Source organism: Telmatherina bonti (assembly GCF_933228915.1).
Source record: "Telmatherina bonti genome assembly, chromosome: 11".
In the NCBI taxonomy this organism is placed as follows: domain Eukaryota; kingdom Metazoa; phylum Chordata; class Actinopteri; order Atheriniformes; family Telmatherinidae; genus Telmatherina; species Telmatherina bonti.
Genome location: NC_136629.1, coordinates 17,196,126 through 17,213,625, shown reverse-complemented (window position 1 = coordinate 17,213,625; position 17,500 = coordinate 17,196,126). Strand labels below are relative to the sequence as shown.

Sequence of the window (17,500 nt, the reverse complement as noted above, 5' to 3'; positions counted from 1 at the left end):
ATATATATATATATATATATATATATATATATATATATATATACCTTTTAGCCTTGCACTTAGCAACAGGGTCCATTAATCCATTAATTGCATACTTGAAAAAGTTTTAAGGAATGCACCATGAGAGAGCACACCCGTAAAGGCAGACTGATCAGAGATACAAGACTTTCAGGATATCAGTGATGAACACGGACAAGGGCGCAATAAAGGAGGTTACTACTGATGTTAAAATAGCAACAGAAAAACCAACAACAGATCTGACCACATTATTCCCTATTTGCTTTGGTTCATCTCCATATATCTACCATTAATCTCCAAATTTGTGTGTAAAATATGTTTTATACAAACACATTATGCTTCTGGTCATCACGAAATGTATATGTGGGATTAAAAGCAAATACATTATTGCTTCCATCTATCCATCCATCCATCCATCCATTTTATTGCTGTATATTCTGAGTCTTTCCAAAGATAGGAAATCCAGACTCCCCTCTTCCCACATTTGCTAAAACGTTAACCAAAATTAACGTGTTCCAAATCTATAAGCAGTGACTGGAGGGGAAAAAAATGGGGCTTCAGGGGTTTCCAACATAACTTTGTATGATTTCTGGCTGAAACTTATTCACATCTGCCAGTGATGCATCGCTTAACAATAAAGACTGCAACATGGAAAATCCACAGTTACAATTCTTCTCCCACTGATAGCCAATGTTAAAAAAATCTCCAGCTAGTAATTGTCACAATCAGCCTTGCTTCCTCCAGCATTGCTGCTTGCCACACCCCCAATCAGTTCACTGGTCTCACCTGCCTCTGCCACCTGTTCACAATCCCCATCAGTTCAGCCTGCGCATATATGCAGCCTCCACCATTCACTCACTGCCAGATTGTCATTGCTCTCATGCCTGACCTTCCAGCACTCCGACCGCAATTGCCTGCCCGTTACCGACCTGATCTGTCCCCGACTTCCGCTTCCTGCCTTGCCCTTGGAGCCTGCTCCCCAGTGGTTACTGGGTTTCTGTCCTGGAGGACCCCCAACCGTGAGTTGTGGATCTTCACTCACCTTGCTGTGCTGGGTGTCCACTCTGTCGGCCCAGAGGAAAGTTACTCTGCCCTGCTCTGCTCTACTCACTGGGAACCAGAGTTCAACTCCAGCACCGAACCTCACCAAGTGGCTGAAATAAAAACAGTTAATCTGCCCAGATCTCTTGTGCTGCTTTTGGGTCCTTTCTCCGATCATTTCAAGTAATCAGATTAAATCATTTCTGATCCATCTGTCAGGTGGTATCTTGCATATTGAGTTTTACTTTGGGTAAGATTTGAAAAATCGTTAATATTTCTTTGTATGTATTTTTGGTGTTAGTTACCTCTGCCAAGGCGGAGCTTATGTTGTCGGTGACACTGGTTTGTCTGTGTATCTGTCTGTTTGTTGGCAACATAACTAAAAAAAATAAATAAAATAAATAAAGAACAAATTTTGGTTAAAGTTTCAGTAAATCTCCAAAATAGAATGAGAATCAAGTGATTACATTTTTGGGGGTGATCGGGATCACAACTGGAACCAAGACCTTTTCAAAAGAGGTACAAACACCTGGGAAGATTGGTGCACTTTGTCACATCCAGATCTTTCACCTTGACAAGAAAAATGTTATGAAAATGTAACACCACTGGATTTTCACTGTCAATCCCCACAGAGTTGCCTCTGACTCTTCAGAGAGTTTGCTTTAAATATGCCACAAAGCCGCACAGGAGATCATTTGCTAAACAACAGTAACAATATGACTGTATGACATTATGGATCCTTTTCTATAAAATATTGATGAAGAAAACTTAAAACAATGAGAATAAGTAGGGCACTTCAACATGGACACTGATATGATGTGGAGTTTGTTTCCCTGCCAAGCTGTCTATGGTCATGTGACCACCAGCTTGTGACGTAGGTTTGAGAATGCCCATAGGGAGATCAGGATCATTTTGCCATTAAAGCTTCTAACTCAAGAACTAATGCCCACAATCACTGGCAAAAAGAAAAAAAAAATGGTTGGCTGAGGACTGCACTCTGTGACTGCTTCTAGTTATGATTGGATTACACGGCAGATCTTTGATCCACAGCTGATCAGCAGCAAGATATCCAGTCACCATGCACGCAATAAGATGTTGCAGCACACACAGTCTATATTTGAGAAAACAGAAGAAAAGACAATAGTTGTCAAATGCAAACTGTGTACAGGGTGAAAAACCATAACGTAACTTTTTTTTTTTTTTTTTTAACTACCACAAAGTTAGTTTGAAATTGCAAAACATATGACTCCTTTGGGTTATAACAAGGTCAACTAAACTTCTTTTATTTTTATTCTACTTTTGTGACTTACATGGTCTGAATGACTGAATTCAAGCCGGATATCTGCTTGTCTCCTTATATACTATGCAGTTGGTTGATCAGCTCAGCTGTTCTCCAGACTGAGAGCACTCTGATGGCTGCTGACAGCAGGACACTGAACAATCATTCATTCTTCACAAAACCTCAGGGAAAACAAAACATTTCTTGTCATCCCAAGATAACAGGGGGTTGATGGGTTGTGCAACGGAATCAGATCTTTTGTTTTCTTCAGTTATCGCCCCCTAGTGGTGTTTTTTGTATTTCTTAACTTGAGCAGGACAGGAAGTGAGGTCACTTTCCTTTAGGTCACTTCCTTCTGAGCTCCATTTTCTAGCAATGGGCAGCTATGTGCTCATCTGTTGCCATCCATGCCTTAGCAGGTGGAAAAGTGTCGTTGTCTGTGAGTAATGTTGTTCATAATCACTGAAACAACACGTTAGAATATTTGTTTGGAAGTGATGAAACCTAAAATTAGGAAATGTGTGACTTAAGCTAATTGTGGTTCATTTAAGTCACGTGGCATGTGCTTTTTGATGATGTTTAATATGAAGTCAGCATGTTTGATCTGATACTTTTTTTGAAGAGTCGTTAACCAGACAAAATGTAGTTGTGTAGTGATGCAACATTGTGTTTATTTCTGCGCTTGTCAACAGTTTCACACTTATCCTGATTAAACTATCCAACTCAACACATTGGACTACTCTTTGGAGTTTGGTTAGGAAAGTGTTTAGCTGTCTGTATAGCTGAGTCTACGTTTATGGGAACAACAGTAAAGACAGAACAGGTTGTCTCTTCTGAACAAATAAATGCTTTAATTATTTTAATTAGTTAATATTTATATTGTTATTATAAATAATATTACAATATAATATATAAATTATTATTTTATTTATTAATTAATTATAATATTACAATGTATTATATAAAATATTAATTTTATCATTATTTATTAAATGATTATTATTTAATTTTTTTGTACTTTAATTGTAAAAGTAAATTTATACCACAATAGTACATGTTATCAGTCTGTGAGCTTAACATGCTTGGTGGTACCTTTTTACTTTTGAAACAATTAAAAGATCTCTTACATTTGGTCATTCCTCACTGTTTAGAGTATTTGTTTCATAGAAACTGCCTAAATTTATTTTCTTTCAATAACATATTAAGAATTAAATAACCATCAGCAGAACTGTCTGCATGGAGAGAAGAAATTACATCAGTTCTGTCCAATTCAGCTGATCTATAGGAAGGTGCTTTTTGAATAAATTTAACTCTATTAAAACTGTCTGATTCAAACTAACTGTACAAAATCCAATTAGATCTAATTCAAATCTAATTTGTTCCAATTAAGTTCAGCGTTGCAGTGTTTATAAATGCCTATTTGGAAAATAATTACTAGCTAAAATACAAGAAAGGTTTTACAATAGACATTTCAAATGTACTGAGTTTGCATGTGACATATAATTACATTTATTTAAAAAAAAATCAGTATCAACAGACCTGCTATATCTTTGACTGGAAGCAGGTGCCTTGTGCAGGCACACGTGATAACATCCACACAGCATCAATGAATGGCATTGGCAGAGACAGATACTCAATGAAGGGGTGAAGGAACAAGTATAAAAACTAGCACCCACTAATGCTTTCGCACATATGCATACAAACTGAAAGACTGACTGATTCACACACGCAAGCAGAGTTGTAGTACTCAAGCTCATAGTACGACACACGGCGCTGATAAAGGCCTGCCAAGGCTCCAGTGAGAAAGACAAGTGAGTTAATATGCTCCCCAGTGAGATCACACCCAGCAGCAGAAGCAGCCACATCAGGGTTTTAATCAGTATGTTTTATGGTGAGTCAGAACACAGGGAGAAGACAGCATGCTCCTAAGATTGCCTCCTCTGCTCCCTCAAATTTATGACTTTTTAAGTAACTTCAGTATTCATTCAGTGGTAGAAAAGGGGGTATGGATAGGAGCACCAAGAAGTATCCATTGCAGACACTGGATTCATCTTCACCAAATATTTTCATATGCTAAATCTGACTTTTGACACATTCTTTGGTTTTTCAAGGACAATTTACAGACGAGGCTCTCCCACAATGGTCATGAACTCTGGATCACTGAATTACTACTTTCTCAAGCAAAGATGAAAGACTCTTTCTCCTACGTTTGCCGTATGAATGATGACTGAAGAATTCGGGGTGAGACTGTAATGTATTTCTCCTGCATGCGGGAAGAAGAAGTAGTGCTAAAGTACAAACAACTTGCATGTAACAAGATGAATCAGTTGCTAACTTTTAAAAAGACTGGCAGCTCAGCCCTGACCTCACTCCTCTTTAACACGCAGTTAACACAAGGGCAGATGTTCTTGGCTTTAGCTATTGCAGAGGGAAAAGCAGTGGGGATCTAAAAGTATTCCACCCTCTGGAGCTGAGATGACTGATATTGGAAAGTGCACTCATCTAAAGATAAACCTTTTGCTTTTTTTTTTTTTTTTTAACTTTCCACTTTTTCAGACAGAAGCAAAGGAGTAGCAAACAGAGGAAGAGCAGGGGACATTGGCACGACTCGTCTCACTATGTCAGCAGATGCAACGTTTTTTTATTGGGGTCATTTTGGTCACGTCTCTGTAGATTAACAACCGGCTCTCTATATTTCTGCCATATCCATTAATGCATTTTACACTCTGAATGTCTTGATTTGCTGCGCTTTCACAGGGTTTGTCAACGAGATAATGCACAGGGGTATACAGGCAGGCTGTGTATGCTTTCAAATATTCATGCATAAGTATTCAGAGCTCTGAAGAGGGTAGAGCACAAACAGCACCTCGGCAAAAGGGGAAAAAACCCCAAGGAATACCAGCAAGGGAGAATAAATGAGTTAGGGTGAATAACAGGAGCAGTGGAAAGAAGGGAGGGAATTTTATTTATGGCAATGCAAATAAATAAGGTGGCATTTAATTCTAAATGTATTTAAGATAAATAAAGCTCACTATCAGCTTTCAAATCCCTCGATCATTTTGCATGTTATCAGATACTTTCCGTCTGTCGTACTGCATAATACGATCCAAAAATGTATTTGCTATATTACGGCCAGACGCTTAGGCTTCTTCTGTACATGTCCTCTAAGTGGACTGGAGACAGTTTTGTCCTGATCCTGATCCCTTTCATACTAAATACCTCAGGTGGTACAGCAGGTTGCCCAGCAACCAAAAGGTTTGCCTGGCCAATCTGTCATTGTGTCCCTGGGAAAAACGCCTCACCTTACTTGTCTCAAGTGTTGGCATCGTTGGTGTATGAATGTGAATGACTGTTTTGGTGGCAGTCAGAGAAGCCACTGGTGTGCACTGGTTGCGGCGTTTCTGTCAGTGTCCCCAATGGCAGCTGTTGCTACACATGTAGCTCACCATCACCAAGCATGAAGAGTGACGGAATAATTGATTTAATGTAAAGTGCTTTGGGTGCCTGGGGCTGCACGGTGGGATAGTGGTTAGCACTGTGGCCTCACAGCTAGAAGGTCGCTGGTTCGATTGTGGTTGTGGGTTCTCTCCGGGTACTCTGCCTTTCTCCCACCGTCCAAAGACATGCATGTTAGATCAATTGGTTACTGTAAATTGGCCCTAGGAGTAAGTGGGAGTGGTTGTCTCTATGTGCCCCTGCGATGGACTGGCAAGCTGTCCCGGGTGTATCCTGCCCTTCGGCCAAAGACTGCTGAGATAAGCTCCAGCTTCAGCTTCCAGCTTGAGTATGCATCAAGTAAATACTTGTCAAAATTAAAACAAAACTGTACTTTTTGGTGCCCTGCGATGGACTGGCGAGCTGTCCAGGGTGTACCCTGCCTGTCGCCCAAAAGCCTGCTGGGATAGGCTCCAGCTTCCCCGCGACCCTGAATTGGATTAAGCGGTTTCGAAAATGAATGAATGAATGGATGGATGTACTTTTTGGCCTTGTTGGATCATTTCTCCTTTCTATAACATATGAGACGATACACTGAAGGAACAGACGACCTACTCGATCATCTCAGTGAAATTTGATTTTAACCCTTGTTTTAAGCGGGAGAAACTTGGATCTAACAGTTACATTAAAAGAAACTGGCGTGTGAAGAATTTTCCATTCTATCAAACACCTAGTTGACAGCAATTGGCAATAATAATCAGATTTCAAAATTGAAGTCAGGGTGATCTCTAAATTTCCAGCAACTTTTCTTAGTAATTATTGTCATCATACAGTTGACAGCTTAAGATACTTAATGATTCACTCATTTTCACCCACAACTTTAAGAGCTCCGCATTGATCAACTGCCTTGAAGTCCTCTTGGTACTGGAATATTTGGGGAAGAATGTCGCAATGGTCAGTGGGCAAAATTTGATAAGAAAAATCTGTTGGCCACCGGCATAAAGATTACACAAGATGGACACAGTAACACCATGATGACTCATGTGTAAACACCATCAATTTAGAAATTCATGAGAAAAGTTGATGCGTTTTGAATGGGATAGTATTGAACCCATCCATTTTCTACTGAAAATCCAGGCCAAGTGGAAGAACAGAATGAGCAGGGATCTTTTTTGGGGGTGTGACTGAGGAGTTTACAAGTCAGCTGAGAGAAATAATTTCTCCAGCAAGTACTGGGTCTACAACTAGGTTTCTTCCCATATGGGGACAAAAAGAAAACCCTCCTGTGAGAGACATTCACATGGTATCCTGTACAGATGCTCAAACCACTTTGACTGGTTCCTTTTGCTGCACGGGGGGAGCAGTACACTCATTCCATCCACCCATCCATCCATTCATCCATTTTCTTTTTTTCCTCAAGGTGTTTTTATTAGTTTTCAGTATAGTCATACAATATATACAAAAAAATTGACAATTTCTTAGGGGATTGGAACACAACCATCCTGTATTCAGGAACAGAAACAAATGTATTAAATTATCAATTAATATATATACATATATACACACACGCATACACGGTTATAAAAAAGGAAAACACAAGTGTTTTATTTTTCCTTCTCTTACTGTCTTCTTTTGCCCCCTCCCTTTTTTTCCTTTATCTCCTTTTTTCTTCTTCGTTCCTTTTTCTTTCTCCTTCTTCCTTTTCTCTTTTTTAAAAGTAATAAAGCCATATGAGTAAACACGTTTACATTATATAAGTTAGGTTAAAATACATAATGTTGCAGAGGGGATTGCTTTGTCAGCAGGATGGGTTTGTAATCAGAGGATTGCCCATGCAGTGGCAGAGAGGTGAGTACCCCTACCCAACTACGGCAGAGTAGGGCCATGGTCAGTCAATAGGTCATGCAGTACAAAATAGGAGTAGTCCATACTGTCTAAATGGGCTAGGACTGGCTGCCACATGGGGTAGAAAGTCCACCCATCCATTTGCTACCGCTTATCAGGGGTCAGGTCACGGGCAGCAGTCTAAGCAGGGAAGCCCAGACTTCCCTCTCCCCAGCCACATTCGCCTGCTCTGCAGGGGGTTGGGGATACCAAGGTGTTCCCAAGCCAGTTGAGAGATATAATCCCTCCAGTGGGTCCTGGGTCTTCTTGGGGTCTCCTCTTGCAGGGGCACCCCGGAACACCTCACCAGGGAGTTGTCAAGGAGGCATCCTAACCAGATGCCCGAACCACCTCAACTGGCTCCTCTCAATGTAGAAGAGCAGCAGCTCTACTCTGAGCCCCTCCCTGATGACCGAGCTGTCCAACCCCGATATATGTGAACTCCTCCACCTGGGGCAGGACTTCACTCCCACACTTCTCAATCATATCACAATTATTTTCAATACCAGTATACAACCTCCCCACTAAAATTAGCACAAGAGCAAGCAAGCAAGCACATGCAGATGGTTTAAACACGTGAGAAACATTTGAGTCTTCACTAAATCATCACAAACTGCATTCTGTGACCAAGGACATAGAAGCTCACTGTGGAGGGTGCCAACAGCAGCAGACTTTACAAGTTTTTTGTTACATAAGTGGAAAGTGTTTTGGATTCAGTTTCCAACAGCACTTAGAAATGCAATTTAAACCCACTGTGACTCAGCTTCCCCAATCCAATCAGCTTGCTTGAATAAGCCTCAAAAATCACATGAAATTTTACCCAAAAACTTCCCAAACTGCCTCTCCAAGCATCCGTTCTTTCACGCCTTCCCGTCCTCCTGTGGCTCCTTTGCTGCCTTGCCTCCCCAAGTCGTCTTCGTATCTTCAGTCTATCCCCTTGTCTCCTCAACTATCTGCTCCTCTGTATCTCGGGACAAGCAGTGTGTCCTCCTGTTACAGCGCTGCCTGAGACAGGTGTCAGCTACAATCTCAGCTGCTGCTCTCTGCAGGGAGACGCTGCCCGTGCTGCTGAAGCGATTACAATAGATAGGTCCCAAGGTCAACAGAGCTGTCAGGCCTAGCTCCAAACTCCACAACTCCCACTCCCCCCAGCGGCACGGATGATAAGGAACACAGGCGCAGGTGTTAATCGAGGGCGCTGCGCTGCATAAAGAGTCACTGATACACTCTTGCATAGAGTTAATTTCCATCTCTCTTATTTATGCTAATGCCTTTTCATTTGCTCTTTAAATAGTTTTTTGTTGGCACTAGCAGAGCGCTGGAATATTGTGAGGGTTTGTTCCTCATAAACATTTTATGGAGGCAATAATAAAAGGCTAAACAATATATTCCGATCTGTGCCTTTCATAAGAGGTGGCATTTTGCACTGGGTGACTCAATTTCACTCTTACACATCTGTGTTTAAATTGTCAACAAAAAAAGGCATCACAAGGTGGAGAAAATCGTAAAAAGTTAAGAGTGCAAATAAAGGGAGGGGTATAGTTTTTGAGGGGTTGTTAAGCGTCTACAGAGAGACATCGGCATGTACATGCTTCCGCTGATATATCTGTTTATTTGCTCAGCACATCTAAACAAAAGAGCGAACAGGGAGGCCACTTCGGCCTGATAAAGGTCACGTTTCCTAACGCAGGAAAACTCCTTCCTGGCCAGCCGAAGTGTGTTGCAGTAGAATTTAGTCCACTGCGGCATAAGTGCAAACATTTCTGTTGGCTTAATCATGTCACACAGGACACACACTACTTCAAATCTTAAGAAAAAAAGAGACCTGTTCCAAGCTGCATCCAGTTACTTTCCTATTTGCTATATTTATCCATGCATAACACTTTAAAAAACAAATTTTAAGCTCTATACAGACTGCAAAACAACCCAATTTTGACAAATGTTGAAACTAAAACAAAACCTTTAACCATTCTCCACTTAAAGGAACAAAAGCACCCCGGCCTACTTGAAGGCAAACACCACTCTAAATAAATTGCAGTACGCAAAGTGCTACCATTAATCAGCTGTGCTTGTAGCTTAGAATGAATGGTAGCCAGCGTTAACTTGTCAAGGGCCTTCCCGTTTAGCATTCGCTTTTCCACCTCAAAGACAAGTCCCAGGTTTCCAAAAATAAAGCAGCCTATTAATCCAGCAGTCAATCTGCACACCTGCAGAGAGAGATGGAGGGGGGACGTGTGCAGAAAGTTAGCAACCTGTAAGTGTTTGAAGTGCTTTTTATGCATGGGGAGAGCCTCAAGTGAATACTAAAAAGGGCTTCTCAAAGTTGTAAAAAAATTCTGTGTTTGAATAAGTTTGAATATAATGCAAATAATGTCTGTAAAGAGCGCCGGAGGAAAGGCAAATGATTCATGCAGATGTGGTAAGTGTAACATCACAAGGCTTAAATGTAGCTCACTCAGGGGACCGTGCCTCTAAGTGGGCTCTGGGGCAGCTAAAGGACCAGAAACTTAAGAGCGGATGCTCCACTTAAGGAGGATTTTACAAAGACGAGTTGTAGCTACTATATATTTTATAATATAGATTGTAGAGCTTCAAATATTTATAATTTCTCCTCACATAAAGGCTTATTTTCTCCTGCCATGTGAACAGAGGTTGGAGCTTGAGGAGAACTCTTTGTCTCCTGCTGTAGCCGTATTTAGGGTGACCAGATCTTCTCTCACCAAATGTGGGAGAAAGACTGAAAATGTGGGACAATGTGACATTGCACTCTGCCATGACAAAGTTAAAAAAAAAAAAAACTTTCTATTCTGCTCTTTGGTTATAAAATTACTAACCAAACATAACAAATCTATTATTATAACGCATCCCTCTGAGTAGCGCGTTTTTTGTGACTCGGATTTTTGTGACATTTCACGTCATATTCTCTGCCGTGTGACAAATTACTTTGACAAACATCACAAAATACCCTCGAACAGGTTTAACCTAGGAATTAGGGCTGTGACGATATGCTTTTGTCCCGATTCGATTCGATTCTGATTTTTTTGGGTGCCGATTCGATTTAAATTGCGATTCTCACAATTCTTTGATATTGCTGATTTTTGTAGATAAATAAACAAAAATAATGGATAAAACTTTTTTTTTGCTCATCATTTTCCTTGATTTCAATGAGGAAAAAACAACACAGTAGCCAGATTATCATTCTGCTGCTATAACGCCCAAGAAGACAAGTAAAAAGATCAATAAAAACAATCAAAATGACAAAGATTATGGATTGTTCTTATTTATTTGAAAATAAAAAATTGATTTTTTTGACAAAAAATCTATTTTAAAATTGTGAAGCAAAAAAATCCCGATTTTCGATTTTTCGATTCGATTTTCCCACTCCTGCTAGGAATATATGCTTTTCCCAGTCACACTTTCTTTTCTTCTTCGCTGTGGTCGTCTCCCTGTCCTCCATGATCAATTGGTGTATTTATTTATTTATTTTCGTTAGTGGGTGCACCGGTGCATCCTAAGTCCCGCCTCTTAGTTTGATTTACATGAGTATAACTCAAATCAGCAGGCGGTGTGCTGTGACAGCCGTCAATATTTTGCCACACAGAATTAGTAAAAGCCAGTTTTGTTTTGTTTTGTTTTTTTCCTTCCCAAAAGTGAAGACTGGTCGTAACAATGCGGGACAGCCCCCTGTTTTTTGGGACATGTGAAAAGTAATAGAAATGCGTGACTATCCCGCACAAAGTGGGACATTTGGCCACCCTAGTTGTATTTGCTTTGTTTTTTGAGGTTTTATTTTAGGTATAGACTAATAAATAAAAGAAAAACAAGAAATGAGATGTAATGAATAAAAGACAGCACTTAATACACATATTGACATACATTAGACTGAGGTTTGTTATCGGTTTACCGCTTCATATTTGTGCTGTGAAAAAGTTCTTCAACTCTTTGACGTTACCTGATTAAAATAAGATTTAATTATTCTTCTCCACGTTTCACTGCTGACTGCAGTAAACATTAGGTCATTTTTTGAATTAACTTACCCAAAAAAATCCATCACCAAAGCTGCTAATTCATTTTTCTTCTCTAATTAACAAATCAATCAATCTTGAAGTGGCAAATATAAGATGAAATCAGACCGATTGTGTATCACATAAGCTGTGTAATGAAAATATAATGGGCTTTGTATTATTTCTCCCATGTTGTCCCAGAACTTTAGCCAGGTTCATCTGAGGCTTTGAAGGAATTGTTTACAATACATAAATAAATAATAAAAAATATCTTCTATTTTCTTTTTATAAAATGCATCACAAATTAAACACATCACACATTAAACATTATGTCTGTATGGATCTGAAATAAAAAAAAAACATTTGATAATATTTTTGGTGGCATTTTATTTGGCCTCAAAGGGTCATATTGTGTTTCTTTGCGTGTGACTTCATGACTTTTGAGAAAATTTTTAAAACCTAAATGAACAGTTTTAGTAAATAGCACATTATATCTGTATGTTTAGATTTTTTGTGCTTTTTTTAAGCCACAGTTAACAATAAATAATAAAAATGATTCCACATCAGCTTCAGTAACAGGACCAAACTTCATTTGTAAACTTGTAAAATCTTAAAACAGAAACTAATCTGCCTAAATAATCATTAAAATGCTCATTAATGAAAGCACATAAGGACAATTTTTATTTCTTCCACCTAATTTACTTCTTTTTTCTCGTGGTAGATTATTTGGTGTGAAATTTTTTCAATCTTTATATTACTTTGTTTTCTCTATAAATTTAATACCTTTCTTCCCTTTGCACTCATGTCCTTATCACTTTTATCTATGACTTTTCCAGCCTTATTTAGTTTTGTTAAAGCTAGTTTTCAGTGTTATGGCAGCTGCCTTGAGCTGAATGACTTGATTATTCCCTCCCTGATATGGTGAAACTTTACTTAAAAACATATCAAATTATCCAACAATGCTGTTTACTTTTCTGTTTTAAATGTGTGGAATCCTCTGTAAAGCCAACTGGATAACTGATCTACTGGTGTATTTTGTCAAAACTGGTTAACCTTTAGAAATCAACTAAATACTGTGTTCTGGCCTATAGGCAGGTCATCTAACTGGAATTTAAAAACCTCATAAGGACCCCCAGACCTTAAGGACCCCTCATTTAATATCCTCTGTAAGAATCAAATGAAACCATCCTTTTCCTTCTAACAATTAGTCCAATTAGTCCCCCCCCCCCCCCCTCCCCCTACACACACACACACACACCTTCCCCCATCATCACCAGGGCTCCTGTGCAACCTGACAGTGACATTGAACTGTTGATGGATCCTACTTACAGGGAAACTGTTCTGTTGGGTAAGAAGCTTGGCGGCAGTGTGTCCATCAGGTCCAAATCATCACACACCACTTTGATTCGAACGTGCTGCCTGCTGAGCTCTTTGGACCTCTCAGCCGAGCAGTGACAGCTGTCAACGATCAGATCCGGACAGTTTCTGTTGCCCAGGCTGGACTCCCACAGCAGGGCTGCGAGGCAAAGTAAAGTCACGGCTCTCATCGTGGGGGGAAAAAAAAGAAAAAGAAAATACACGCTGCTCTCAGGTTATGTCATCCCAGCCTGTGTGACAAGTCGGGACCATCTCACATCGCCTTCCGTTACAGTAACGCACAGCGAATGAGCGCGTGCAAGTCTGAAACCACGCGGAGTTTGACACTTTCTTCTCTGCGTTTGCCTTCAACACCACGACTTGGGTTAATCATTATGAGTGTGAGCAGCTGGATCCTCTCCATGTTCTCTCAGCTCCTCCAAAGTGTCCCGCCGAGCCGCTGCGTGCGTAAATAAAAACTTCCCAACGAGTCCACAGCAGAGTTCCGGACAAGTTTGCCGCGACACGTCCTTAAATTCCGATTAGAAAGCCCAAACTCTTCTCTTCTGATCAAGTTAAAAGCCCCTTGTCCATCCGAGACACTGCACGCGGGGATGCCATACACTGTCACCGTGCACTTTGTGCGCCATTGGCCTTGTTGCGCATGTAGAGTCCAGAAAGTCCCTCCCCGCTGAGTCCAGACAGGCTCCAGTGGGGACTGAACTTTCTAAACCTTTTAGAGCTGCGCTGGGCCACAGACACACAGTTGATGACATGTGATGTATCCTAAATTATACTTCTTTCCCTTTCGCCTCCTACAGAAAACTCGGAGAGGGACTAAAGTAAACTGTTAGGAAAGGATGAAAATCTAATTACAGTATCTTTGTCACATCCAGATCCCAGAGAGCAGGGATTTTCTCAGACATAAACGACTGTGATGAAAACAAAGCTGTTTACTATAGTCTCTTCAGTATCTCAGCTGAAAAGGATGTTTGTTCGCGTTTTTCATGGTCTGAATTTAAGCTGAAGAAGCTTTAAGTCCTTAATTGTTTCCCAGTTAGAGTATTTGCAAAAATCTTGAGACACCCCTTATTTCTTTATGAATCGAAAATGGGTGCAGCATTTTAAAAGTTGCAAACATGAATGCAAACACATGATGAGACTAAAAAAAGGCCTAAAATGCATTTTTGTCTGAGTACCTTTAGGCTTCAACACAGTGTGAACTACATAGAATAACTTCCTTGTCATTTCTTCAGGAATCGTTCCTTCTTGACGGACATTTCAAAACTCTTCTGAAGACTTTAGCTGCCATTTTGTTTTCTGTTAAGATGGTCCCAGATTGCCTGAATACTGTTGAAGTCTGGGATTCATCAATCCATAAGACCTGATGTCACTGGTTTTGAGTTAAGCTCTTGTGTCATTTGCATTACCTCAACCTTTCCTTCCAGTTTCACTTCCTTTAAAAATGGCTTCTTCACAGTAACCCTTCCTGAGAGACCATTTCTGATGAGCCTTCTGGTGACAAATGGATGGATCAGCTGAATTTACAGGTACATCTTTGAGGTCATGTCTCAGGGCAGTATTTTCTTTTGCTTTTCAGTGTTTCTCCATGACATCCTGTTCAGATAGTACTGCTGTAGATAATATATCTACAGCAGTACTTTAGATTGTATCAGTACTGCTGTACTTGAGACATGACTCTTCGTCTTCCTCACTTCTCCATTTTCCTCAATTCTTCTTCGGGATACATTGCGCATCATGTAAAATGTGCTTGGTTTTCCACTTTTAACTCTTTAGAAACAAAAATTTAATTATGTTTGTCAAACCATGTTGTCTGTCATTTTTAAAAGACGCAACAAAAGAAATGGACGTCAATGACTGACCTTAGCTACAAGCTGCTAGTGATAAAGTAGCTATGCACAGTGCATGCCATCTCTTGACAACACAATACTCTTTAATCCCTAAAGTTAATTATATATAATGTATATACATAATATCAAGTCATTCATTATGCTAACTGTTTAATTCGATTATGGGTCACGGGGAGAAGCTGGAGCCTATCCCAGCAGTCTTTGGGCGAGAGGCAGGGTACACCCTGGACAGTTCGGAAGTCCAGGAGTTGCAGCATATATTTCATTTATGTGTATATACATATATATATATATATATATATATATATATATATATATATATATATATATATATACATATATATATATATATACATATATATATATATATATATATATATATATATATATACATATATATATATATATACATATATATATATATATATATATATATATATATATATATATATACATATATATACATATATATACACATATATATATATATATATATATATATATATATATATATACATATATATACATATATATACATATATATACATATATATATATATATACATATATATATATACATATATATATATATATATACATATATATATATACATATATATATATATATATACATATATATACATATATATATATATATATACATATATATACATATACATATATATATATACATATATATATATACATATATATATACATATATATATATATATATATATATATATATATATATATACATATATATATATATATATATATATATATATATATATACCTATATATATATATATATATATATATATATATATATACATATATATATATATATATATACATATACATATATATATATATGTATATGTATATATATACATATACGTATATATATATGTATTTATATATATATACATATACACATATATATATATATGTATATGTATATATATACATATATGTATATATATATATATATATATATATATATATATATATATATATATATATATATATATATATATATATACATATACGTATATATATATGTATATATATATATATACATATACACATATATATATGTATATGTATATATATACATATATGTATATGTATATATATATATATATATATATATATATATATATATATATATATATATGTATATATGTATATGTATATATATATATGTATATATATATATATATATATATATATATATATATATATATGTATATATATATATTTATATATATATACATATGCATATATACATACATATACATATGCTTCACTTTTCTAGTAGAAATTTTTATTCTTTTATACTTTTTAGTCTTATCATTTTTATTCTTCTTGTTTTTATATGGTATGACTACGCACCTTGAACTGGTCAGCACTTTCTTTTTGTTGTACATGACAAATGTTACAATGACTATAAAAGTGTATTCTAATCTATTCTATTCTATTCTATTCTATTCTATGCTATTCTATTCTATTCTATTCTATTCTATTCTATTCTATTCTATTCTATATACTTTTTCCTTCCAAGTAAGGCCGTCTTTTATGCCGAGCAGCTGTGCTGTTAATGTGCTCAGATCCATAATGCAGGGCTTTGATTAGCTGCTGCTATCACTGAGCATTTTACAAGCAAAGGACACGCTTGTAAACCTGACATTCATTTCAATGAATGATATGATATAAAAGAGCAGTACGAGTTGGCAAGAGACCAGCTCAACACAATAACTCAGTGTTAGACTTATGGGCATAATTAATGATTTTCTTTTTTCCTGCTTTCCATAAAGCCAGATAAAATGCTTTGGTTGTTTTACTGTTCGTCCTTTGCCAGAGAAGAAAATATGACTTGAAAGTTAATGTGTTTTCCTGTGCGATAAGCAGCATTTTGTCTGTTATTAACTCTGTTTGTTTAAAATCCAGCTCAGCTGGAGCTGCTTGATGCTTTTGAAAACATAAAACAACGAGCAGGTTTATTAAATTTTATACATATGGCTATCAGAGGATGGGGAGTTTCCACCGCCTGAAGGATGTTATCTGGTGAGATCTATCGTATTTGTTGATGGTGGATCCTCTGTGGAAAGGATTTCCTCACTCAGAAGGCAAGCTGAGACAACTGGCTGGTTGGGTTCCCCCCTGGGCCAGGGTGAGGTGCTTCTCCCTGTATGTGTGAGCAACATCCTACTAAATCTTTCCTTATTATCCACATTGTGTCCGATGCAGGCCCAACAGCCCAAAGCCTCTCCCAGTGACCCTGCAAGCAGCCCATGTTTCCTATTCTTCTGCCTGACAGTTAAACACAGACTCCTTTCTCTCTATAGGAACAGACTACACAGGGCAGGACACATCCCTCCCTCTGTGTTTATCCACACATGGAGGCCTTTTTCCCTCCTTATTGTGCTCCCATGACACTCCCTCAGACTGTCAGTCATGCTTGTTTACACAGATGTATATTTATCTTGTACCTTGTAAGTGCAGGGGAGGATCATCCAGCCAGATGACCCTTGGGAAGCCTCAAGGAAAAGTCACCCGATGTGGCTGACATCATCATTTGAAGTGATCCATCTTTAATGGGCCCTATA

The 17,500-nt window shown here is 38.1% G+C and overlaps 1 protein-coding gene across 1 annotated transcript in view; it reads right to left on the bottom strand.

The window, feature by feature from the left end:
- adgra1b (adhesion G protein-coupled receptor A1b) overlaps nt 1-13,208 on the bottom strand; it is a gene marked incomplete at both ends in the record, with an annotated part of 190,841 nt that extends 177,633 nt beyond the window's left edge. Inside the window, one exon of the mRNA XM_079248652.1 lies at nt 12,991-13,208. Within this exon, the coding sequence (XP_079104778.1) occupies nt 12,991-13,208 (218 nt within the window). The remainder of the gene's footprint in view (nt 1-12,990) is intronic.
- Nucleotides 13,209-17,500: the final 4,292 nt, after the last annotated feature.